This window comes from Gobius niger (genome assembly GCF_951799975.1).
Source record: "Gobius niger genome assembly, contig: SCAFFOLD_36, whole genome shotgun sequence".
Taxonomy (NCBI): Eukaryota; Metazoa; Chordata; class Actinopteri; order Gobiiformes; family Gobiidae; genus Gobius; species Gobius niger.
In genome coordinates, this window is record NW_027639156.1 from 150,804 (window position 1) to 178,500 (window position 27,697).

The 27,697-nt window shown below is 41.0% G+C and overlaps 1 protein-coding gene across 2 annotated transcripts; it reads left to right on the top strand.

Moving 5' to 3' along the window:
• Nucleotides 1-152: 152 nt before the first annotated feature.
• Nucleotides 153-27,403, top strand: LOC306982826 (fibroblast growth factor receptor substrate 2-like; the record flags this gene model as incomplete). Of its 2 annotated transcripts, none has more annotated exons than XM_079583275.1 (7): nucleotides 153-526; nucleotides 8,277-8,357; nucleotides 11,891-11,981; nucleotides 15,845-16,031; nucleotides 19,892-20,035; nucleotides 22,313-22,476; nucleotides 26,423-27,403. In XM_079583275.1, the coding sequence occupies exons 3-7, from the start codon at nucleotides 11,916-11,918 to the stop codon at nucleotides 27,401-27,403; spliced, it is 1,542 nt and encodes a 513-aa protein (XP_079439401.1). In that variant the 5' UTR covers nucleotides 153-526; nucleotides 8,277-8,357; nucleotides 11,891-11,915. The 2 variants fall into 2 exon arrangements, with proteins under 2 accessions (XP_079439401.1, XP_079439402.1); XM_079583276.1 differs by having other exon boundaries at nucleotides 153-522.
• Nucleotides 27,404-27,697: the final 294 nt, after the last annotated feature.

Consider the following 27,697-nt stretch of genomic DNA (forward strand, 5'->3'; position numbering starts at 1 on the left):
AGTGACGAAAAAGCAACAAAAACATGACAAAAGAGCGTTAAAAGAGTGGAAGGGGTTAAACTTTCCCAATGTTTGTCTACGCAAGTTTCCGTATCCAAGATGGCGCCCGGACCCGCGCATGCGCAACAACTTTTTTTGACGCGAATCGTGTAGGGGCACAACGCTGGTCGTAACTCTCGGAGGCTAGCGGGAGAAAAGCGCTTCAAACTTTGATTTTCTGCCTCCGAACCCCCGCTTGGACGCAAACCTCCCCCGCGCATCGAAGCACCGATGACCCCCCATGGATTTTAACCGCGACCCGTGGCTTTATTCACGGGGGAATGAGCCGTGAACACCTTTGAAACAATTGTTTTTTTTTGGCGCCGTGGAAAGATGGTGGAGGCTCCTTTAGCTTGCTGCGGCTAACGGCAGCTAGCTTGTGGGGCGCACTTTCGGCTTCACTTTCGCCCTCAAACGCCTGGAAAAAGTCAATTCATGAGCGACTGCCTGGAGGATTTGGACTCGGGACAGCGGTGCAGACATGTGAGTGCGGTCCTGGGGGGGATTTGGGGTGTCGTGGGAGGTGGGAAGCCTGTGGGAATGCGGGCGAAGGGCTAATTAGGAGCTGAAATCACAGTTAGCTTATTCAAGTTAGCGAGAGGTCAGCTGCCATTACACTCTCTCCCTCAGCCCCAAACTCGGCCAAATCCGCACGGGGCCGACACTTCCCCCCGTGGAAACGTCTTACAAACATCTCAGTTCATCTGCTTTTTTGTAATGGACGTTTTCGCTCCTCGTCAAAAGTTTTGGTCGTAATTTGAACCCTGTCGTGGTGAAGCTGTGGCACGAAACTTTTCCTGATTCCTGGTTTCGTCTCGGGGCTTGGATCGAGCTCCTTTTCATTCATAACACGCTCCCGGACTGTGATATTTCTCCTTCGTTTACTTCAGGGGTGTGTTAGGAGCGTAAACATAACTTAGTGACGACGTAAATGCACGTTCTGTTGCTTCTGGGACTCTTTAAGTCCAGATTTAGGCTTGGTCTGGGGTTGACAGTCGAAATGACTCACTTCTGTTTGTCTTTTTAATGACATGCGTCGTGTTTACGTCCTGTACGTGTCGGTGATTCTGGCAGTTTATTGATTAAGTTAAACCCCTTAACCCCCGCCCGAACCGAGCACGTTTTCTCCAGTTTGGCTTTACCCAAATCTAAAAGCTTGTTGAAAAAAAGTGGTAAAACAGCAACAAAAATGAGATGAAAACGTGACCAAAAAAATGTGTGTTTAAAAACAACAAAAATGCGACAAAATAACAGAACGTGACGAAAGATTGACAGGAAAAAGTGACAAATGTGAGGAAAAAGTGAGATAAATGTGAGGAAAAAGTGAGACAAATGTGAGGAAAAAGTGAGATAAATGTGGGGAATAAGTGAGACAAATGTGAGGAAAAAGTGAGATAAATGTGAGGAAAAAGTGAGACAAATGTGAGGAAAAAGTGAGATAAATGTGAGGAAAAAGTGAGATAAATGTGGGGAAAAAGTGAGATAAATGTGGGGAAAAAGTGAGACAAATGTGGGGGAAAAAGTGAGATAAATGTGGGGGAAAAAGTGAGATAAATGTGGGGGAAAAGTGAGATAAATGTGGGGAAAAAGTGAGATAAATGTGGGGAAAAAGTGAGATAAATGTGGGGAAAAAGTGAGACAAATGTGAGGAAAAAGTGAGATAAATGTGAGGAAAAAGTGAGACAAATGTGGGGAAAAAGTGAGATAAATGTGAGGAAAAAGTGAGATAAATGTGGGGAAAAAGTGAGATAAATGTGGGGGAAAAAGTGAGATAAATGTGAGGAAAAAGTGAGATAAATGTGGGGAAAAAGTGAGATAAATGTGAGGAAAAAGTGAGACAAATGTGAGGAAAAAGCGAGATAAATGTGAGGAAAAAGTGAGATAAATGTGGGGAAAAAGTGAGATAAATGTGAGGAAAAAGTGAGATAAATGTGGGGAAAAAGTGAGATAAATGTGGGGAAAAGGTGAGACAAATGTGGGGAAAACGTGAGATAAATGTGAGGAAAAAGTGAGACAAATGTGAGGAAAAAAGTGAGATAAATGTGAGGAAAAAGTGAGACAAATGTGAGGAAAAAGTGAGACAAATGTGAGGAAAAAGTGAGACAAATGTGGGGAAAAGTGAGATAAATGTGAGGAAAAAGTGAGATAAATGTGGGGGAAAAGTGAGATAAATGTGGGGAAAAAGTGAGACAAATGTGAGGAAAAAGTGAGATAAATGTGAGGAAAAAGTGAGATAAATGTGTGGGAAAAAGTGAGATAAATGTGGAAAAAGTGAGATAAATGTGAGGAAAAAGTGAGACAAATGTGAGGAAAAAGTGAGACAAATGTGAGGAAAAAGTGAGACGAATGTGGGGAAAAAGTGAGACAAATGTGAGGGAAAAAGTGAGATAAATGTGGGGAAAAAGTGAGACAAATGTGAGGAAAAAGTGAGATAAATGTGAGGAAAAAGTGAGACAAATGTGAGGAAAAAGTGAGACAAATGTGAGGAAAAAGTGAGACGAATGTGGGGAAAAAGTGAGACAAATGTGAGGGAAAAAGTGAGATAAATGTGGGGAAAAAGTGAGACAAATGTGAGGGAAAAAGTGAGAAATGTGGGGAAAAAGTGAGATAAATGTGTGGGAAAAGTGAGACAAATGTGAGTAAAAAGTGAGACAAATGTGAGGAAAAAGCGAGATAAATGTGGGGAAAAAGTGAGATAAATGTGAGGAAAAAGTGAGATAAATGGAAAAAGTGAGATAAATGTGAGGAAAAAGTGAGATAAATGTGAGGAAAAAGTGAGACAAATGTGAGGAAAAAGTGAGACAAATGTGAGGAAAAAGTGAGACGAATGTGGGGAAAAAGTGAGACAAATGTGAGGGAAAAAGTGAGATAAATGTGGGGAAAAAGTGAGACAAATGTGAGGAAAAAGTGAGATAAATGTGTGGAAAAAGCGAGATAAATGTGAGGAAAAAGCGAGATAAATGTGGGGAAAAAGTGAGATAAATGTGAGGAAAAAGCGAGATAAATGTGAGGAAAAAGTGAGACAAATGTGAGGAAAAAGTGAGACAAATGTGAGGAAAAAGTGAGACAAATGTGAGGAAAAAGTGAGACAAATGTGAGTAAAAAGTGAGATAAATGTGAGGAAAAAGTGAGATAAATGTGGGGAAAAAGTGAGACGAATGTGAGGAAAAAGTGAGATAAATGTGGGGGAAAAGTGAGACAAATGTGGGGAAAAAGTGAGACGAATGTGAGGAAAAAGTGAGATAAATGTGGGGGAAAAGTGAGACAAATGTGGGGAAAAAGTGAGACAAATGTGAGTAAAAAGTGAGATAAATGTGAGGAAAAAGTGAGATAAATGTGGGGAAAAAGTGAGACGAATGTGAGGAAAAAGTGAGATAAATGTGAGGGAAAAGTGAGACAAATGTGAGGAAAAAGTGAGACAAATGTGAGGAAAAAGTGAGACAAATGTGAGGAAAAAGTGAGACAAATGTGAGGAAAAAGTAAGACAAATGTGAGGAAAAAGTGAGATAAATGTGAGGAAAAAGTGAGATAAATGTGAGGAAAAAGTGAGATAAATGTGGGGAAAAAGTGAGATAAATGTGAGGAAAAAGTGAGATAAATGTGAGGAAAAAGTGAGATAAATGTGAGGAAAAAGTGAGATAAATGTGGGGAAAAAGTGAGATAATTGTGGGTAAAAAGTGAGACAAATGTGGGTAAAAAGTGAGACAAATGTGGGGAAAAAGTGAGATAAATGTGAGGGAAAAGTGAGATAAATGTGTGGGAAAAAGTGAGATAAATGTGAGGAAAAAGTGAGACAAATGTGAGGAAAAAGTGAGACGAATGTGAGGAAAAAGTGAGATAAATGTGAGGGAAAAGTGAGATAAATATGGGGAAAAAGTGAGACAAATGTGGGTAAAAAGTGAGACAAATGTGGGGAAAAAGTGAGATAAAAGTGAGATAAATGTGAGGAAAAAGTGAGACAAATGTGGGGAAAAGGTGAGATAAATGTGAGGAAAAAGTGAGACGAATGTGGGGAAAAAGTGAGATAAATGTGAGGAAAAAGTGAGACAAATGTGGGTAAAAAGTGAGACAAATGTGGGTAAAAAGTGAGATAAATGTGGGGAAAAGTGAGACGAATGTGAGAAAAGAGTGAGATAAATGTGAGGAAAAAGTGAGACAAATGTGAGGAAAAAGTGAGACAAATGTGAGGGAAAAGTGAGATAAATGTGAGGAAAAAGTGAGACGAATGTGAGGGAAAAGTGAGACAAATGTGAGGAAAAAGTGAGATAAATGTGAGGAAAAAGTGAGACAAATGTGAGGAAAAAGTGAGACAAATGTGAGGAAAAAGTGAGATAAATGTGAGGAAAAAGTGAGACAAATGTGAGGAAAAAGTGAGATAAATGTGGGGGAAAAGTGAGACAAATGTGGGGAAAAAGTGAGATAAATGTGAGGAAAAAGTGAGACGAATGTGAGGGAAAAGTGAGACAAATGTGGGGAAAAGTGAGATAAATGTGAGGAAAAAGTGAGACAAATGTGAGGAAAAAGTGAGACAAATGTGAGGAAAAAGTGAGACAAATGTGAGGAAAAAGTGAGACAAATGTGAGGAAAAAGTGAGATAAATGTGAGGAAAAAGTGAGACAAATGTGAGGAAAAAGTGAGATAAATGTGGGGGAAAAGTGAGACAAATGTGGGGAAAAAGTGAGACAAATGTGGGGAAAAAGTGAGATAAATGTGAGGAAAAAGTGAGATAAATGTGAGGAAAAAGTGAGACAAATGTGAGGAAAAAGTGAGATAAATGTGAGGAAAAAGTGAGACAAATGTGAGGAAAAAGTGAGACAAATGTGAGGAAAAAGTGAGACAAATGTGAGGAAAAAGTGAGACAAATGTGAGGAAAAAGTGAGATAAATGTGAGGAAAAAGTGAGATAAATGTGAGGAAAAAGTGAGATAAATGTGGGGAAAAAGTGAGATAAATGTGAGGAAAAAGTGAGATAAATGTGAGGAAAAAGTGAGATAAATGTGAGGAAAAAGTGAGATAAATGTGGGGAAAAAGTGAGATAAATGTGAGGAAAAAGTGAGATAAATGTGGGTAAAAAGTGAGATAAATGTGAGGAAAAAGTGAGATAATTGTGGGTAAAAAGTGAGACAAATGTGGGTAAAAAGTGAGACAAATGTGGGGAAAAAGTGAGATAAATGTGAGGGAAAAGTGAGATAAATGTGTGGGAAAAAGTGAGATAAATGTGAGGAAAAAGTGAGACAAATGTGAGGAAAAAGTGAGACGAATGTGAGGAAAAAGTGAGATAAATGTGAGGGAAAAGTGAGATAAATGTGGGGAAAAAGTGAGACAAATGTGGGTAAAAAGTGAGACAAATGTGGGGAAAAAGTGAGATAAAAGTGAGATAAATGTGAGGAAAAAGTGAGACAAATGTGGGGAAAAGGTGAGACGAATGTGAGGAAAAAGTGAGATAAATGTGGGGAAAAGGTGAGATAAATGTGAGGAAAAAGTGAGATAAATGTGGGGAAAAAGTGAGACAAATGTGAGGAAAAAGTGAGATAAATGTGAGGAAAAAGTGAGACAAATGTGAGGGAAAAAGTGAGATAAATGTGGGGAAAAAGTGAGACAAATGTGAGGAAAAAGTGAGATAAATGTGGGGAAAAAGTGAGACAAATGTGAGGAAAAAGTGAGACAAATGTGGGGAAAAAGTGAGACAAATGTGTGGGAAAAGTGAGATAAATGTGAGGAAAAAGTGAGACAAATGTGGGTAAAAAGTGAGACAAATGTGAGGAAAAAGTGAGACAAATGTGGGTAAAAAGTGAGATAAATGTGAGGAAAAAGTGAGACGAATGTGGGGAAAAAGTGAGATAAATGTGAGGAAAAAGTGAGACAAATGTGGGTAAAAAGTGAGACAAATGTGGGGAAAAAGTGAGATAAATGTGGGGAAAAAGTGAGACAAATGTGGGTAAAAAGTGAGATAAATGTGGGGAAAAAGTGAGACAAATGTGGGGAAAAAGTGAGACAAATGTGGGTAAAAAGTGAGATAAATGTGGGGAAAAGTGAGACGAATGTGAGAAAAAAGTGAGATAAATGTGAGGAAAAAGTGAGATAAATGTGAGGGAAAAGTGAGATAAATGTGAGGAAAAAGTGAGACGAATGTGAGGGAAAAGTGAGACAAATGTGTGGGAAAAGTGAGATAAATGTGGGGGAAAAAGTGAGATAAATGTGGGGGAAAAAGTGAGATAAATGTGGGGAAAAAGTGAGACAAATGTGAGGAAAAAGTGAGATAAAAGTGAGGAAAAAGTGAGATAAATGTGAGGAAAAAGTGAGACGAATGTGGGGAAAAAGTGAGATAAATGTGGGGGAAAAAGTGAGATAAATGTGTGGGAAAAGTGAGATAAATGTGGGGGAAAAATGAGATAAATGTGGGGGAAAAAGTGGGATAAATGTGAGGAAAAAGTGAGACAAATGTGAGGAAAAAGTGAGACAAATGTGAGGAAAAAGTGAGACGAATGTGGGGAAAAAGTGAGATAAATGTGAGGGAAAAGTGAGACGAATGTGAGGAAAAAGTGAGACAAATGTGAGGAAAAAGTGAGATAAATGTGAGGAAAAAGTGAGATAAATGTGAGGAAAAAGTGAGATAAATGTGAGGAAAAAGTGAGATAAATGTGAGGAAAAAGTGAGACAAATGTGAGGAAAAAGTGAGACAAATGTGAGGAAAAAGTGAGATAAATGTGAGGGAAAAAGTGAGATAAATGTGAGGAAAAAGTGAGATAAATGTGGGGAAAAAGTGAGACAAATGTGAGGGAAAAGTGAGACAAATGTGAGGGAAAAAGTGAGATAAATGTGTGGAAAAAGTGAGATAAATGTGTGGGAAAAAGTGAGATAAATGTGTGGAAAAAGTGAGACAAATGTGAGGAAAAAGTGAGATAAATGTGTGGAAAAAGTGAGATAAATGTGTGGGAAAAAGTGAGATAAATGTGGGGAAAAAGTGAGACAAATGTGTGGGAAAAGTGAGACAAATGTGAGGGAAAAGTGAGACAAATGTGAGGGAAAAGTGAGACAAATGTGAGGAAAAAGTGAGACAAATGTGAGGGAAAAGTGAGACAAATGTGAGGGAAAAGTGAGATAAATGTGAGGAAAAAGTGAGACAAATGTGGGGGAAAAAGTGCGACAACTGTGGGGGAAAAGTGAGACAAATGTGAGGGAAAAGTGAGACAAATGTGAGGGAAAAGTGAGACAAATGTGAGGAAAAAGTGAGATAAATGTGAGGGAAAAGTGAGACAAATGTGAGGGAAAAGTGAGATAAATGTGAGGGAAAAGTGAGACAAATGTGGGGAAAAAGTGAGACAAATGTGGGGAAAAAGTGAGACAAATGTGGGGAAAAAGTGAGACAAATGTGGGGAAAAAGTGAGACAAATTTGGGGAAAAAGCGAGACAAATGTGGGGAAAAAAGTGAGACAAATGTGAGGAAAAAGTGAGACAAATGTGAGTAAAAAGTGAGATAAATGTGAGGAAAAAGTGAGACAAATGTGGGGGAAAAAGTGCGACAACTGTGGGGGAAAAGTGAGACAAATGTGTGACAAAAAAGCCACAAAACAGCCATCGAAAAGTGACAAAAAGTGGTGGAGAAAAAATGTCAAACCGACAACAGCACGAGGAAAAAGATCAGTTTAGATGAGTTTTGTAGGTCTTTGTAGGGCGTTACACTGGCCTATCGGCTGTAAGCTTTTAGATTTGGGTAAAGCAGGAGAAAATGCACTTGGCAGGGGTAAAGAGTTTAACTGTAAGTAATGTTTTCAATCAATGTCCTCAAATAACACTCAGAACCTCTGGACTTCAATTAAAAGTTGTTTTATTTACTGGTTTATTTGGTCGGGACAGGGCATGTTTTTTCCATCCGTCGTCCCCCATGTGCACTCTCATTCATCCTGGCCTGTTGTACATGTTTTTAGTAGTAGGGGAAACCAGAGCACCCCAGGCCCCGTCCCTGGTGGGAATCGAACCCGGACCTTCTGTGTGATGTGTCTTATGTCAGTGACGTCACACCTGAACTCCCCGTTACTGACATTAAAGTTCAATCCTCAGGCTTCGTCACTGCACAAATACAACAATCAACTGGCCTGGTTTGTTTCCTACTGCTCATATATGACACTGAAACACAAAGGATATTTTAAAGGGATATTTCAAGGGGACAAAAACACCTTGTTGTCGTTGTTTTGTTGTTTCCTCCCTGACTCTGTCCTCTCTCCTCAGACAGAAGAGCAGCCCATGAGTTTGTGTCCCAGTAATGATGTTCTCTGCGGCTCTGAAGATGGAACCAGAGCGACTGGAGCCACGCTTTAGGTCAGAGCCTCCTCTTTTTCAGATACTGAGGATGCACGAGGGGCTTAACCCATTAAAAAGTGTGTTTAATTGTGCTGCTTGTTTGGGGAAAATACAACAGAATCGAATGAGCCTCACCTGTGGCATTAGTGAAGTTTACAAATGTATTATTTGTTCTTTTTAACCCCTTAACTCCCACCTGAACCGAGCACATTTTCTCCAGTTTGGCTTTACCCCAATCCAAAAGCTTCTGGAAAAAAGCTGTGAAAATAGCAACAAAACTGAGACAAAAACAATGATGGAAATGTGACAAAAAGTGAGAAAACATTGACAAGAAACTGACAAAAAAATGTATGAAAAAATGTGACAAAAAAGATCAAAAAATGTGACAAAAAAAGTACAAAAATGTGACAAAATGTGACAAAAAAATGTCAAAAATGTATTAAAAAAAAATGACGAAAAATGACAATGTGACAAAAATATGATAAAAAATGGACAAAAAAATTACAAAAATGTGACAAAATGTGACCAAAAATTGACAAAAATCTGATTAAAAAATGGACAAAAAAATGACAAAAGTGTCAAAAATGTGACAAAAATATGATTAAAAAATGGACAAAATGTGACAAAAAATACAGAAAAATTACAAAAATTCAGAGAAATGATGGAAAAAAGAATCTGATGACGTGAGGAAAAAGATCCTCTCGGTTCAGGCGGGAGTTAAGAGGTCAACCATGTTTCATAATTATTACCTGGGAAAGTCTTGCTGATATAAAAGTGTCCCGTACAATGACCCTGAGCTGAATCTGCTCCTTATCCAATACCTTTAATAAAATATGTGTCATAAGGATCATAAACAGAACACAAATGTTCATTAAAAGGATCTGTATCTGCTATTTTAGCCATTCCAAAGTTAAGTATAGGCATGTATATGATATATTGCACCTCTACCATTATGGAGCACTCATTTTTGTGATAAATATAAGTGTTTTCTGGAGGTATTTTTCAAACCTGGAAGACACAACGCTTCAATTCAGTTAACTCCGCCCCCTCTCTCCGCACATACTTTACCGTAATATAAATAAACAGCAATAAGTGACGATGCAGTTATACGGAGTTGACATCTGCAACACAGCTTCATAAATGGCTAACACACACATGCTAATATGCTAACACACAAGCTAATATGCTAACACACATGCTAATATGCTAACACACATGCTAATATGCTAACACACATGCTAATATGCTAACACACAAGCTAATATGCTAACACACATGCTAATATGCTAACACACAAGCTAATATGCTAACACACAAGCTAACACGCGTTTTGACTGACTCACCCTCTGCTCCATTGCTGTTTACATTATGGGACTCGCGTTGGTTATAAAAGTTAAACCACTTTGGTTCTGGTGAAGGTTCACAAACATCCATCAGACACAGTCAAAGAAAAACAATATTTTGGTGAAAGTCGCCGAATCCCGGAGAAAAAAACAACTTTGGACGAGTGGCCTCTTCTTGAAAAAGGTTGAATAAACTCTCGTCCTCGTAGCCAAACGCGCTTCTTTTTCTCCGTGACATTATCGTTAGTTAAGAATAAAGAACAGGTGTGTCCAGTTATAACGAGCTCCATCTTCAGCTGCAGCGCAAACATGACTGATCTGTTCAGACGCTCAGGGTTTGTTTTGGCCTCAGCTGACCTGGAAGCACCTCGGGCACATCCTTTTTATTTTTATTTTTGCCCTTCACTTTTTTTTTTCTCTTTGTTTCTCTCTTACGACAGAAATAATGAAAAAAGCTGTTTTACAAATTAAAATCCGTCCGTAAGCATAGAATTAAGACATTACATCACAGACGCCGAGCACAGACTAAAATGGAGCAAAAATGACATAAAAATGCAGTATTTATGATGAAATCCTACTTTGTTTATATAGTTCGGGTCTGTGTACTTTTTGTTCATTGTAAATTTCATGAATAGAGCCTCCAACAAACATTTCCCTTTCGTTTACTCCATCAACACATCTGCAAGCAGCGCCACTTAAAGGTCCTATATCCTGCAAAATCAACTTTTTGGAGCTTTTAGTCATGTTGTTATGCTATTTCCTTATCAAAAACACCCCCAGAGTGGTTTGTGGCTTCATTCACGCAGCTCTCAGTAATCCTGCTGAATCCTGCTCTCTGAGGCTCCGCCCTCCTGCTCTCTGAGGCTCCGCCCTCCTGCTCTCTGAGGCTCCGCCCTCTCCTGGTGAACGACTGAGTGTTCAGTTGTGTCGTCACAGCGGAACGGAAGTGCTCGATGTCTGTAATGTAATGTCTTAATTCTATGCTTACGGACGGATTTTAATTTGTAAAACAGCTTTTTCAATATTTCTGTCGTAAGAGAGAAACAAAGAGAGAATAAAAAGGATGTGCCCGAGGTGCTTCCAGGTCAGCTGAGGCCAAAACAAACCCTGAGCGTCTGAACAGATCAGTCATGTTTGTGCTGCAGCTGAAGATGGAGCTCGTTATAACTGGACACACCTGTTCTTTATTCTTACCTAACGATCATGTCACGGAGAAAAAGAAGCGCGTTTGGCTACAAGGACGGGAGTTTATTCAACCTTTTTCAAGAAGAGCCACTCAGCTGTTTTTTTCTCCGGGATTCAGCGACTTTCACCAAAATATTGTTTTTCTGTGACTGTCACTGATGGATGTTTGATGAACCTTCACCAGAACCAAAGTGGATTAACTTTTATAACCAACGCGAGTCCCATAATGTAAACAGCGATGGACCAGAGGGTGAGTCAGTCCAAACGCGGGTTAGCTTGTGTGTTAGCTTGTGTGTTAGCATATTAGCTTGTGTGTTAGCCATTTATGAAGCTGTGTTGCAGATGTCAACTCCATATAACTGCATCGTGAAGCAATTTCACTTATTGTTGTTTATTTATATAACGGTAAAGTTGTATGAGCGGAGAGAGGGGGCGGAGTTAACTGAATGGAAGCGTTTTGTCTTCCGGGTTTGAAAAATACCTCCAGAAAACACTTATATTTATCACAAAAATGAGTGCTCCATAATGGTAGAGGTACAATATATCATATACATGCCTATACTTAACTTTGGAATGGCTAAAATAACATGATATAGATCCTTTAATCACCATTCTACATTAGCCTTTATAAAAATGCTTTGAGGAAGTTTGTCAAAATAGGTCATTTCTTTTCATATTACAGCCTATTTTTTAATGAATTGAGCGAAATGATAAAGAACCGCATCAATAAGAGAAACTATCAATGGTATTATCGATTAAAAAAAAATTGGGGGGGGGGCTACAATTCTGTTTAAGCCCCGGGGCCTATGGGTTCTCACTGATGGCACCAGTTTAGTCGGAAATGTTACACAGTGTGCCTTTAAAGTGCATCAACAAACTCAAAAAGAGCAAAGGCAATCACCGTAAAAAAGTGCAGTTTTTAACAAAGATTTTTGAATAATTTGATATTAATTTGGATATTTCTAAGTCAAACGTATAGTTCTCCCGGGCCTGCCTGATGTGGTGTTTGTGTTCGTCCCTCAGACTTCAGATGGTGCTGTGAAGAACCATGGGTGGCTGTTTAAGCTGTCCAGAGAAAGAGACCATCCCAGATAATCATCACAGCAAGTTCAAGGTGAGTTTGTCCAGCAGAGGTATCGGGGAGGGGTATCGGGGAGGGGGGGGGAAGAGTCCGTGTCCAGGGTGAGAAGGGTCTCCCAGCGCTGATCTATAAATGATCTGGATACATGTGTTTAATGCTGAATGTTTTCTCTCTGGTCTCTTTTTTGCTGGATTTTTGTCACTTTTTTGCTGGATTTTTGTCACTTTTTTGCTGGATTTTTGTCACTTTTTTGCTGGATTTTTGTCTTTTTTGGGGGGGATTTTTGTCACTTTTTTGATGGATTTTTGTCTTTTTTTGCTGGATTTTTGTCACTTTTTTTGCTGGATTTTTGTCACTTTTTTGCTGGATTTTTGTCACTTTTTTGGGGGGATTTTTGTCACTTTTTTGGGGGGATTTTTGTCACTTTTTTGATGGATTTTTGTCACTTTTTTGATGGATTTTTGTCACTTTTTTGATGGATTTTTGTCACTTTTTTGATGGATTTTTGTCACTTTTTTGATGGATTTTTGTCTTTTTTTGCTGGATTTTTGTCACTTTTTTGATGGATTTTTGTCTTTTTTTGCTGGATTTTTGTCACTTTTTTTGCTGGATTTTTGTCACTTTTTTGCTGGATTTTTGTCACTTTTTTGGGGGGATTTTTGTCACTTTTTTGGGGGGATTTTTGTCACTTTTTTGATGGATTTTTGTCACTTTTTTGATGGATTTTTGTCACTTTTTTGATGGATTTTTGTCACTTTTTTGATGGATTTTTGTCACTTTTTTGATGGATTTTTGTCTTTTTTTGCTGGATTTTTGTCACTTTTTTGATGGATTTTTGTCTTTTTTTGGGGGGGATTTTTGTCACTTTTTTGATGGATTTTTGTCTTTTTTTGCTGGATTTTTGTCACTTTTTTGCTGGATTTTTGTCACTTTTTTGATGGATTTTTGTCACTTTTTTGATGGATTTTTGTCACTTTTTTGATGGATTTTTGTCACTTTTTTGATGGATTTTTGTCACTTTTTTGCTGGATTTTTGTCTTTTTTTGCTGGATTTTTGTCACTTTTTTGATGGATTTTTGTCACTTTTTTGATGGATTTTTGTCACTTTTTTGATGGATTTTTTTAAAGGCAACAAATAATCGTTTGAATAATCGTGATTTCAATTATGACAAAAATAATCGTGATTATTATTTTTTCAATAATCGAGCAGCCCTAGGAAAGACTAAATAATGCCAACAAACCTGTCAAATTTCTGTATATATATTTGGTAGCTGCATAAGTGTGTCTCTTCCTCCCTGTGGCCCCGCCCCCTCACCGCTGCCCTCACAGTCTGGTACTTTGATTTAAGTACTCGCCGATACCGATACGAGTACAGAGAGGCAGTTTCTTCAACATTCTTACTTCTTTCACAGCAGATTGGTTTGTAATGAGTTAATTTACTCATGTACATTTCCTTAAGTAAAGTCGGCGACACATTTAAGAGCCGTTATATTAGAATTGTGCTGATGCCATTGATTTATTTATTTTATTTTTTTCATTCAATATAATTTTTTATTGTTATGTCTCTGTCCATCATAGACAGAAAAGCCCATGTCCTAAAGCTCCCAATGCCTGAGCTTTATTCATTCATGTGTTTTTATTTAACAATAGTATTGAGATGTTACTTAAATGGTCTCTTTTCGTCTTTACTTCAGCTCCTGTAGATTTTCTCGTGTGTTTGTAGTAACTTAGCGAGAAGCTACAGCGTTTTCATTGTTCTGCTGCAGCTCATTTTCCCTCAATATAAACATGCTGTATGTCTTTAATCTGGATTTTCTGAGGACTTTTTAGTAGGGCTGCAACTATTGATTATTTTAGTAATCGATTAATCTATCGATTATTTACATCGATTAATCAATTAATCGGATAATAAAAAACAGTTTTAAACAAAGGATTTTTCTGCTAGAAATAGCATTTATTTATTCTTAATTTCTTATCAGTTTGTCCCAAAAGCAGCAACATTTCACTCTCATAAAGAGACGCCTCCTTATGTCCATGATGAGGAGAGAGAGCAGCTTCAGAGTGTCTTTTAAATCAGTACTTTTACTCTTATTCAGGTGAAGTAGGTCCTGATTGGAGACAGAATCTTGAAATGATTCATTTCTTTGCCGGGATCTTAACCAGAGGGGTTTCCTAAAAGAGGAGAAGCATTTAATTACTTTTGTCATAGTATTGCTATAGCAGGGAATAATGTATCAATTTGCAAAACTTTAAAGTACGGATGAGACAGTGTGACTGTGCTGGAGTTTTATTCTGCTTTTAAAATAGTGTGACCACCTTAAATAGTTTAAACAGACCAGTGGGACAATTTGGCAGATCTTTGAAGGACAGAGAAATTATTATTATTATTTTTTATAGATCAGGCATTTTAATCCCACTAAAAACACCTTTTTATTATTGCAACTTGTATAACACTGAGCAACAGATATATTACAAAGCAGTTGGATGTAAAAAATAATGATCATCAAAAAAATCATGAGTTTGGCTTCAATAAGAGTGGAACATGTGAAGCAGGAGGAACAGAGAAGGACCAGGCTCTGCAGGACAGTCAGAAGAGGGACAGGTGGTCACGCTATTTAGATCTGTGGATTTATTTATCTTCGTTTAAATCGTAGATACAGCGTAAAGATATTTAGCGCAAACCACTTTGCAGCAACGGAGAAGTAGATACAGTAGGATGTAAAAGTCTGTTTGGTGAGGGGGAAAGGAGAGAAGTTACCTCATGTCACACTTTGAAGTAACAGTGGATGAAAGTGTAGATCGTCCTGATGGTAAATCATCACTGATGCAGCTGTCAGTATTGTTGTGGCGGTAGCGGGGGGGGGGGCGTGTCCTTTCGCCTCGTTCGCCTCCGTCCTGTCTTCGCCTCTCGTTGTGGAGTTTTTTCTTGTTTGAACCGTGTTTTGATGATTACAACAGCCTGGTTCTCCGCTACCTGGCTCTGCCCGGCTACGAGGTTTAGCACAGCGAGCTCCGCTCTGGTGTTTACGACCACAGAGCTGCTCTTCAGAAGCGGCCGTGCGGAAACAAGCGCCACTTACGGTTCCGGGCGCGTAGGCGGCCCCGTTTCATGCGGTTTTAATGAGAAATATTAATTAAGCGAATAATCGAAGCGGGAAAATAATGTTCGAAGCATTTTACTAATCGAGTTCATCGATTTTATCGATTAATCGTTGCAGCCCTACTTTTTAGTCGCTGGGTTAGTTTTTCAGATGAATAAACCCCTGGGCATAAAACGGCGTCAGAAAGGCCAAAACTGCTAGCCGCGAGTTAGCATCGTTAGCCTGTATGTTGTAAACACTGCAGACGCTGCAGCTCTAACAACATTAAGCTCTGGTTAAATCCAGCTCAGACTCTGGTTTAGAGAGCGCAGTCTGTAATAAAGTCAGCTCTATGTGGATTATTGTATTTACACTAAAGAATTCTCCAGTTTGTTGCTTCTTCTCTCGCCTCGTAGGTCAAATGGTGTCGGTTTCTGGTATCGGGACCTCATGAATGAGTACGAGCGAGTACAAGCATGTGGTATCGGTATCGGTGCATCCCTAATTGAAACAAACCCGTTTTTTTTCTCCGCGTAAGAAGTGCATGAAGAATTTCCCCGATGCCAACATGGCCGACGTTGTTCCTGAGGGGAGACGTCATAAATACTCGGATTAAAGTCGTCATCAACGGCAGCGGCGCGGTTTCCTCCATTTTGTCCCTCTTTTTCTTTCACTTTCATCTTCATGTTTGTCGATCTTTTAACAGTTTTAGGAGGTTAAATGCTGTAATTCCTGGTCTTTAAAAGTCTTGCATAGTTAAAGGACCTGAATGTAAATGTTGGCGTCGTCGTGACCGTCCCGCCGCTGTTTCCGCAGGTGATAAACGTGGACGACGATGGGAACGAGCTCGGCTCTGGCGTGATGGAGCTCACGGAGGCGGAGCTTGTGCTTCACACTCATCGCCGTGACGACGTGCGGTGGCCGTACCTGTGCCTGCGTCGCTATGGATACGACTCCAACCTCTTCAGCTTCGAGTCGGGGCGGCGCTGCCAGACCGGCCAAGGTACTTCTGCGTACAAATACACACAGATATACAAACACACACACACACACACACACACACAGATACACCGCTGCCACCTGCTGGAGATCTGTAACAACTGCATCCACAGGAGGAGAAGGCTCAGACTTCTTTAAGACTTTAAAAGGGTTTTTAACTTCCCTATTACAACAGGTTTAGTGCTGCTGTTACAATTACAAAGATACGTAATGAAAACTCAAAGTGTGTGAATAAAACACTAGACATTTCTTTTGAATAATATATTGAAAGTTTTCAGAGTTCTATATGAGTGATGAGACGTGAGTTTGTATCTATATATATATATAGTAATCGTGATGTCAATAATCAGATATAATTAATAAAACAAAACAAGATTACAAGGTTTGTTCCTTGTAATTTAGTTCAGTTTGTTGCTTTAGTAAGGATTAAAGTACTCCGCGTCGTGCGTTAGACGGTTATAATGCACGACGCAGAGTCAGGAACACCGGGACTATTTTGTGTGGGTTATTAGCCCAGCACAGAATCACAACACAACAGGACTAACCCGGAAACACTTTTCCCTAGGGCTGCTCGATTATTGAAAAATATAATAATCACGATTATTTTTGTCATAATTGAAATCACGATTATTCAAACGATTATTTGTTGCCTTAAAAAAAAAAACATCAAAAAAGTGACAAAAATCCAGCAAAAAAATGACAAAAATCCAGCAAAAAAGTGACAAAAATCCGGCAAAAAAATGACAAAAATCCAGCAAAAAAAGACAAAAATCCATCAAAAAAGTGACAAAAATCCATCAAAAAAGTGACAAAAATCCAGCAAAAAAAGACAAAAATCCAGCAAAAAAATGACAAAAATCCAGCAAAAAAATGACAAAAATCCAGCAAAAAAAGACAAAAATCCAGCAAAAAAAGACAAAAATCCAGCAAAAAAAGACAAAAATCCAGCAAAAAAAGACAAAAATCCAGCAAAAAAATGACAAAAATCCAGCAAAAAAGTGACAAAAATCCAGCAAAAAAGTGACAAAAATCCAGCAAAAAAGTGACAAAAATCCGGCAAAAAAAGACAAAAATCCAGCAAAAAAGTGACAAAAATCCAGCAAAAAAGTGACAAAAATTCGGCAAAAAAAGACAAAAATCCAGCAGAAAAATGACAAAAATCCAAAAATTAAAAATTTGAAAAAAAAATAATAATTGAAAAATTGAAAAAAAATAATTATAATCTATTTTTTGCGATTATGCTAATTTTGTAATCGTTTACTGTTGTAATCGAAATTGTAATCGAATTTCGATTAATTGCACAGCCCAACTTTTCCCTGGAAGTAAACACCGATATGCGGCACTCGTGGGCAGGAGTTATTTACCTTTTACAACGTTTAAAGGAATAGGCCACCGTTTTTACATACCAAAATATGTTCTTACCTCACTTTAGTCGAGTTAATATATCCCCGTCTGGTCTTTGTCCGTGCGCTCACACATACGCAGCCTCTCCCACATGTCATGTAGCTCCGAAAAAGCTCACGATAGAAGCTACCAAGCTCTTCCACGTGTTCCCTATTTAAATAAAGTTACGTGAAGTGTTTTCATGCGAAGTATATTTACACAGAAATGTAACATGTCGATTTTATAAGCAGATAAAAAGGGGGACTATATTGTGAGGCGTAATGATACGAGGAGTAAAACGTCCGCGCAGTAACTCCTAAAGGTTATTGACGGAAGTGAGCGGGGAAAGTCTTTAGGAGTTACTGCGCGGGCACTGTGCTCCTCGTATCATTACGCCTCACAATATAGTCCCCCTTCTTATTTGCTTATAAAATTGACATGTTACATTTCTGTGTAAATATACTTCGCATGAAAACACTTCACGTAACTTTATTTAAATAGGGAACACGTGGAAGAGCTTGGTAGCTTCTCTCGTGAGCTTTTTTGGAGCTATGTGACATGTGGGAGAGGCTGCGTATGTGTGAGCGCACGGACAAAGACCAGACGGGGATATATTAACATGTCTAAAGTGAGGTAAGAACATATCTTAGTATGTAAAAACGGTGGCCTATTCCTTTAACCTGAAGCTAAAGCTAGCTAGCTCAACCAGCTCAACTGTTTATGGAAACAGCTGCGGTGGAGTCGCTCACACCTGGGCCCCCCCAACTCAAACTTTTATGTTTGACTTTACTAATCCAGACAAATATGCTTCAATGCAGGATCATTTTATGTTCGCCTGATAATAATGAATAGCCTTAACCGTTTCCAATAGAAATGTAAAGCTCATATGTTATTAACAGTAGCTAACCTAGCTGCTCACTCTCCTCTACAAACATTTAGCAAACACTAAATCCATCTCATACGTTCCTGTCAGTCACTAATTACGCCTTTATCTGATTCAGCTGTGTCAGGCGTTGCTATGGCCAACATTTGCATTTCATTCCATCTATGCAAATAACATGCTATATAAAACGAATTGTAGCAATTTAGTGCAAAAAAACAATAATCACCTGCATCTACAGCACCTACAGTAACTTTCCCTCATTCGTTCACTCAAAGAAAACGCCACATTAGATTATTTTGAAATGTCAGTTCAGCGTCAATTCTTTTATAAGTCAATTTTTAACATATGCTGTTGTCGACGTCAACAACCTTTGCAATAAAAGTTGGAAAACTGTGAAAGTTGCTCCTACAACGCTCTGTGATTGATAAATACCAGAGAAAGACACCACAACAGTGTTTCCTTAACTTTGCGAAAGGGGTGAAACAGCGCCCCCAATTTGACGCTGGTGGTCAAAAAGTGTACTGCGCCCATATTTACCTTTAAGAATGAATGAAAGAGAGTTAGGCTAGTATTAACCACACCTGCTTTAAATGACTAATTCAGCAGTTCCACAGCACAGCGCCCCCTGTGGTGCCCGAGAGGAAGTGAGATCTGACCTGGTGCATATTTGTGTTTTTTAAATGTGTGTCTTTGGTTTGTGCTTCTGAGGATGAGTCCGGGGTAAGTCTGAGTGTGTGTGTGTGTGTGTGTGTGTGTGTGTGTGGTTCTGCAGTAACTCACCGGCTCTGACCCGGTCCAGTCGTAGTCTCGGTTTAGTCCCGGTCTGGTCTCCTTTTGTCTAGTTGTGTCACTTGTTCCTTTTCCACATGTTTCCAACACTGTGTTATTTTTATTAGAAAAAGAAAAATTGTGTTTGTTTTAATCAACTAAAAATGTCCTGTACATTTTGTCGACTGAAACTAATATTAATTTAGTCTCGAGGGCACGATTTAAAAGAGAAATATCATGATCATTCTGTATACGGATCCGCTCAAAAGTCTGGAAACGCATTGAAGATTAAACTCTGAGATAATGAAGGAAACATAAAAGGATCAAATCAAACAAAAGAAGTTCATTCATAAATGTAACGTCTTCAGCAGTAACAGTCCAATGACATTTTCCCCACATTTTTCTATTTTGCCCTAATTTTGTCTTGTTTCCCCAATATTTTTTTTCTTGCTAATATGTCCCCCATTCTTTACCCAATTATTCCTCATTTATTTATTTATTTTTTTGAATTTTTCTGACACAGTTTTTGCCATAAATTCTCACATTTTATCCCCATTTATTCCCAAATTGTTCCCCACTTTGGAGATCTTCCAAACGTTGTCCTGTTTTCTGGTTCTAGACGACAAGTATTTTAGTATAAGTATCGGCTGTGTTTGAATTTTACTCCACTACTGTCCCTCTGTCCTCCTTCTGTCCCCCTGTCCTCCCTCCGTCCTCCCTCTGTCCTCCCTCTGTCCTCCTTCTGTCCTTCCCCCCGTCCTCCCCCCGTCCTCCCCGTCTCCCCCTCTCGTAAACGTCCCCTGTGTGACGTTCCTGTGCTCGCTCCTCAGGGATCTTCGCCTTCAAATGCGCCCGAGCCGAGGAGATCTTCAACCTTCTGCAGGAGGTGATGCACAACCACAGCATCAGCGTGGTGGAGGAGGCCGTACTGGAGCCCGGGCAGCAGGGGGCGCCGCACAGCAACACTCCAGCAGGTAAACGCGCTGTTCTCTCCCCGTACAAGTGGATGAACAGGCTAATGCTAACGGCTATAGGAAAATACATTGAACAGGCTAATGCTAATGGTTATAGGAAAATACATTGAACGGGCTAATGCTAACGGCGATATGAAAATACACTGAACGGGCTAATGCTAATGGTTATAGGAAAATACATTGAACAGGCTAATGCTAATGGTTATAGGAAAATACATTGAACAGGCTAATGCTCGCAGCTATAGGAAAATACATTGAACAGGCTAATGCTAACGGCTATATGAAAATACATTGAACAGGCTAATGCTTATGGATATAGGAAAATACATTGAACAGGCTAGTGCTAATGGCTATATGAAAATACATTGAACAGGCTAATGCTAACGGCTATAGGAAAATACATTGAATAGGCTAGTGCTAATGGCTATATGAAAATACATAGAACAGGCTAATGCTCGCATCTATATGAAAATACATTGAACAGGCTAATGCTAGCAGCTATAGGAAAATACATTGAACAGGCTAATGCTCGCAGCTATAGGAAAATACATTGAACAGGCTAATGCTAGCAGCTATAGGAAAATACATTGAACAGGCTAATGCTAACGGCTATATGAAAATACATTGAACCGGCTAATGCTAACGGCTATTTGAAAATACATTGAACAGGCTAATGCTAACGGCTATATGAAAATACATTGAACAGGCTAATGCTAGCAGCTATAGGAAAATACATTGAACAGGGTAATGCTAGCAGCTATAGGAAAATACATTGAACAGGCTAATGCTCGCAGCTATAGGAAAGTACATTGAACAGGCTAATGCTAACGGCTATAGGAAAATGCATTGAACAACTTAATGCTAGCAGCTATAGGAAAATACATTGAACAGGCTAATGCTCGCAGCTATAGGAAAATACATTGAACAGGCTAATGCTAACGGCTATATGAAAATACATCGAACCGGCTAATGCTAACGGCTATTTGAAAATACATTGAACAGGCTAATGCTAACGGCTATATGAAAATACATCGAACAGGCTAATGCTAGCAGCTATAGGAAAATACATTGAACAGGCTAATGCTAGCAGCTATAGGAAAATACATTGAACAGGCTAATGCTCGCAGCTATAGGAAAGTACATTGAACAGGCTAATGCTAACGGCTATAGGAAAATGCATTGAACGGGCTAATGCTAACGGCTATTTGAAAATACATTGAACAGGCTAATGCTAGCGGCTATATGAAAATACATTGAACAGGCTAATGCTAGCAGCTATAGGAAAATACATTGAACAGGCTAATGCTCGCAGCTATAGGAAAGTACATTGAACAGGCTAATGCTAACGGCTATAGGAAAATGCATTGAATGGGCTAATGCTAACGGCCATAGGAAAAAACATTAAACGGGCTAATGCTAATGGCTATAGGAAAATACATTGAACAGGCTAATGCTAACAGCTGTAGGAAAATACATTGACGGGCTAATGCTAACGGCTATAGGAAAATACATTGAACGGGCTAATGCTAATGGCTATAGGTCAATACATTGAACAGGCTAATGCTAATGGCTATAGGAAAATACATTGAACAGGCTAATGCTCGCAGCTATAGGAAAATACATAGAACAGGCTAATGCTAACGACTATAGGAAAATACATTGAATGGGCTAATGCTAACGGCTATAGGAAAATACATTGAACAGGCTTATGCTCGCAGCTATAGGAAAATACATTGAACGGGCTAATGCTCACAGCTATAGGAAAATACATTGAACAGGCTAATGCTAGCAGCTATAGGAAAATACATTGAACAGGCTAATGCTCGCGGCTATAGGAAAATACATTGAACAGGCTAATGCTCACAGCTATAGGAAAATACATAGAACAGGCTAATGCTAACGGCTATAGGAAAATACATTGAATGGGCTAATGCTAACGGCTATAGGAAAATACATTGAACAGGCTAATGCTCGCAGCTATAGGAAAATACATAGAACAGGCTAATGCTAACGGCTATAGGAAAATGCATTGAATGGGCTAATGCTAACGGCTATAGGAAAATACATTGAACGGGCTAATGCTAACGGGTATAGGAAGATACATTGAACAGGCTAATGCTAACGGCTGTATGAAGATAGAAAATATAGGAAAAATAGCTCTGGCATACTCTGTTTACTTGTTGTTTACTTGTTGTTTACTTGTTGTTTACTTGTTGTTGTTTACTTGTTGTTGTTTACTTGTTGTTGTTTACTTGTTGTCGTTTACTTGTGGTGTAGCTCTGGGATACTCGGTTCCCTCGGTGCCAAACGGAGTGAGTCGTCTTCCGTCTGTGGGCGACGCCCCGTCTCACCCGTCCACGCGGCACCCGTCTGTGGCCAGCACGAGACTGCCCTCTGTGGGCGAGGAGTCCACACACCCACTGCTGCTGTCCGAGGACCAGGTACTTCAAACTACTGCACTTTATACTACTGTTACTGCACTTTATACTACTGTACTGCTGTCCACACACCCACTGCTGCTGTCCGAGGACCAGGTACTTCATACTACTGCACTTTATACTACTGTTGCTGCACTTTATACTACTGTTACTGCAGTACTGCTGTCCACACACCCGCTGCTGCTGTCCGAGGACCAGGTACTTCATACTACTGCACTTTATACTACTGTTGCTGCACTTTATACTACTGTTACTGCAGTACTGCTGTCCACACACCCGCTGCTGCTGTCCGAGGACCAGGTACTTCATACTACTGCACTTTATACTACTGTTACTGCACTTTATACTACTGTACTGCTCTCCACACACCCGCTGCTGCTGTCCGAGGACCAGGTACTTCATACTACTGCACTTTATACTACTGTTACTGCACTTTATACTACTGTACTGCTCTCCACACACCCGCTGCTGCTGTCCGAGGACCAGGTACTTCATACTACTGCACTTTATACTACTGTTACTGCACTTTATACTACTGTACTGCTGTCCACACACCCGCTGCTGCTGTCCGAGGACCAGGTACTTCATACTACTGATACTTTATACTACTGTTACTGTAGTACTACTGTGCACACACCCGCTGCTGCTGTCTGAGGACCAGGTACCTCATACTACTGCACTTTATACTACTGTTACTGCAGTACTACTGTCCGAGGACCAGGTACTTCATACTACTGCACTTTATACTACTGTTACTTAGGGCTGTATACCTTGGAGAACCTGGCGATACGATACATACCTCGATACACAGGTCACGATTCGATATGTACCTCGATATGGAGCTGTCTCGATACGATTTGATACAATGTGATACGATTCGATACGATTCAGTAAAAATACATGGGCCAGAGCTAATTAGTTAATTCTGAACACATTGACTCAACAAACAGAACTCTGCATTTTTCTTCAATTTATTGAAGACAAAAGTGCATTACAAAAAAGTGCATTTTGCTTAAATGTTTGCAACTTTGAGTGCTCAGATTAATTGTAGACAATTGTAGACATTGTAGACAATGTTAATCTGAAAATTACCACAAGTCAACATTTAACTTTCCAAGGTACAGTCTGATCTCAAACAATCACAAAATCTTGGTGATTCAATTCTTTTTTGTGATACAATGTACTGCCATAAAATATTCACTATTAAATCACTCAAAATGCTACATCTTGCTTTACCATTTGGCACAACAATAAATCCACCTCATAACGGAATGGATTTTTAAAATCAAAAGGCTAAAACCAGGTTTGTCCTCAAAAAGGCAGGTTGAACACAAACTACTGCAACAATAAATATATAACTCGAGGATACTCTTGGTAATGCTAGCTTTATCCTATGACCTGAGATTTTTGTTCAGAAACAGAAGTTGGTCAACATGGTTTGAGCTTAGTACACTTCTCTGTGCTGTTACAATATCACCTGCCGTAGAGAAAACCCGCTCCGAGGAGACACTAGTCCCTGGAATGCACAGGTACACTTTGGCAAGGTGTGACATTAGTGGATATTCATTCTGGTGCTCTTTCCACCAACTGAGTGGACTTCCCTCAGCAAGAGACAGGGGTGCTGCCTCCTTGTACCTTGACATCTCTTCTTCTGCCTGGGCCTGTGTGGTTTTGTGTCTCACAGCAGGGCCTGCACTGTAAGTTGAACCAAGCAGATCAGCCAAACAGCACAAGTCCTTTTTCTTCTTGGGTGGTGGGCTGGCAGGAATGTCATCCTTGTCTTCCACATGATTGTGCTCCTCTCCTGGCATCCCTTCAGCCTCTTCCTTTAATGCAAAATACAGATTTGTTATCAATAAACCCATAGTTAATTCTATAATGAGCATATTCAAGAACATAAATTAATTAGCCTTTTATTTAATGCAATGAACTGACAAACCTTTATAAATATGTTGTTTTACTAGTATAGTGCTTTACTTGAAGTATATTATAGAAACCATTTTGGGTTTTTTAAGCTCTAACATATTATGAATTTGAAATTATGAACAAAATATTTCATTTTATTACATTTGGTGTATAGGCCTATATGTTTTTTTTTAATGTTTTTTAACCAAGTAATGCTAACACATTATGCTAATGTTACTGATACAGTGAAAGGGCTTACCTGAAATAGTTCTTGAATTCTTCTAGCTTCTGCAGTAATTCTCAAGTATATTTCCTCTCGTTCATCATCAGGTAGGAAGGGCAAAGCTTTGAATCTTGGATCCAGTGCTGAACATACATACATGGTCTCTTTCTGCTGATCCATGTACCTCTTGCTCAAATCTTGGCAAATAGCTGCTTTGATTTCTCTCACTATTTCACTATCTGCTCTGCACTCTTGGAAATCCTGGATGAGCTGAGCATGAAGAGGGGCCACAACAGACAGTGTTGGAGAGCTTTCTTTTGACATTACAAGAGTAGCAATCTTCATGGGCTTCATTGCATCCACTATCTCCTCCGCAGATGTAATGTCCGACTCGCATAGGGTGCAAACCTCTTTCTCGGTTTTTCTCAGCTCGTTGGACAGAAGAGCAGCGGAGACAGCAGGTTGCTGCTCAAGAAAGCGCTCCAGCATATCATGTGCACTATTCCAGCGCGTCACAACGTCATTGATCAGTTTATGTTCAGGTAGCTCGAGCAACTTCTGCTTCTGTCGAAGTACGTGGCTGGCTGTGGTGCTGCGCTTGAAGAAGGTGGATATGCGTCTAACATGTCCCAAAAGACGAGCGACAGCAGGAAGCTTCAGCGCACGCTGCGAGGCCAAGTTTAAAGTGTGAGCGAAGCATCTGAAATGTAACATACCAGCAAGCTCCGCTGCAACGCTCATATTTGCGGCGTTGTCAGTGACAATAGCCGGGTCTTTGGATACGAGGTCCCACTCCTCCAGCGCCGCTTTCAGTAACTCCGCAATGTTTGAGCCCGTATGGCTCTCGTGCATGGCTCGTGTTTGTAAAACGTGCGACATCAGTTCCCACTCCTCGTTAACGTAATGGCAAGTTATTGTAACAAACGCTTCCGTGGCTCGCGATGTCCACCCGTCACACGTCAGTGCCACTCGTGAGGCAGAACTCAGGGCCGACTTAACATTGTCTTTGACTTTGTCATACATCCTCGGTACTGCTTTGTCGGTCATGTAGCTGCGGGTAGGGATCACATAACGAGGATCTAACGTGTTTATCATAAAGCGAAAGCCTGTGTTCTCGACAACACTGTAGGGACATAAACCTTTGCAAATATAATGCACCACAGAATCCGTAATCTTCTGTGCACGGACTGAGTTAGATGGAAGCTTGGATGTTGCGTTGTCCAGAGTAGTTTGCGTGGGGTCCCGTGTTTTTTTGGGCTGCGGCGAAGCTAGCTGGTCAGCGTGGTGTCTTTGCAGGTGGGCGCGCAGGTTAGTTGTATTACCGGTGTAGCGTATAGCAGCCTGGCAGTGCTTGCAGATGGCATTTGTTTTATCGATCCCTTGGTTTCCTTCCTTTGCTTTAAAACCAAAATGTGTCCAAACGTCTGCCTTCAAAGACAACGGTGCTTCTAAAATCTTCGACATTTTCCACAAGTATTTTTTTCTTCTTCTTCTCTTAGCGTCTTTAGACGCGGGCGCCGCTGCGCCCCCTAATGGCTGGGCGGAGTATCGATACTAAGGGCTAGAATATCGATACTGTATCTTTTTTAATTATATCGGTATATATCTAAGAATCGATATTTTGAGTACACCTCTACTGTTACTGTAGTACTACTGTCCACACACCCGCTGCTGCTGTCCGAGGACCAGGTACTTCATACTACTGCACTTTATACTACTGTTACTGCACTTTATACTACTGCACTTTATACTGCTGTTACTGCACTTTATACTGCTGTTACTGCAGTATTGCAGTAGTAACAGTATTTTTGTGTATTTCAGGTACACACGTACGTGAACACGGCCGGCCTGGAGGAGCAGCCCAGTCCGCTCACAGTGACCACTCCTTTAGAGTCTCCGCCCACGTCGCCGTTGGCTCCACCCACGCCACCGCCTCCTCCCAGAGCTCCTCCTCCTCCTGTGGTAGCTCCGCCCTCTCCGGCCTCGCCTCCTGCAGTAGCCCCGCCCCCGGAGCCTGTGGCGAGCGTGGTGCTCGACGGCGCCTCCGTCAGGTTTGTTTTGGGACCGACTCCGGTACAGCGTCAGCGGCAGAAGGACCAATCAGAGACCAGTAAAGGCGAGGAGGCGGAGCCTCAGTCTAACGGCTCCGCCCCTCCCGCGCGGCGTCAGCGGCCGCCGCCTCTGACCCCTGACCCTAACGTGAATAACTCTGCACAGCGGCGCACGGCGCTGCTGGACTACGAGAACCTGCCGTCGCTGCCTCCGGTTTGGGAGGCGCGGCCTCGCGAGGACGAGCCTCCGACGCCGCTCGGACTGAACGGCTTCAGCTGCGCGCCTCAGAGCGCCCTGTACAGCTGCGCGCCTCAGAGCGCCCTCTACAGCTGCGCGCCTCAGAGCGCCCTCTACAGCGCGGCGCCGCTCAGCGCGCTCTCCAACAGCGCTCACCTTTACGTGAACACGGAGAACGTGACGGCGCCGCTGAGCGCTCACATCGCGCTGCGCTCACGCCGCGCCGCCGACTCGCCCTCTGTGTTCACCTTCGACCTCCGGCGCCCCCTGGAGGAACAGACGCTCAACTACGTGGAGGTGGAGACGGACACGAACCACAGCCCCTCCACGCCGCGAACTCCCACCTCCCCCGCCCCGGCCACGCCCACTCGCCGCACCGACCAGTACGCCATCATCGACCACCGCTGCATGGCGGCCATGTCGTCTCTGCAGAAGGCGCGGCCGAAGGACGACGGCACGTCGCGGAAAACACGCCACAACAGCACCGAGCTGCCCACCAAGACCACGGCCTGAGGGGGGGAACACGGCCTGAGGGGGCGCCGCCCACGAGACCACGGCACACCAAGACCACGGCCTGAGGGGGGGACCACGGCCTGAGGGGGGGACCACGGCCTGAGGGGGGGACCACGGCCTGAGGGGGGGACCACGGCCTGAGGGGGCGCCGACCACGGCCTGAGGGGGGCGCCGCGGGCCTGAAGGGTGCGCTGCCCTGCAGTGTGGACGCGTGGCCTCCGGGGGCAGTGTTGATCCTTTTTGACCAACATTAAACGAAGCACTAAGTGTTTTTTGTTAAAGATGGAGCCTGTG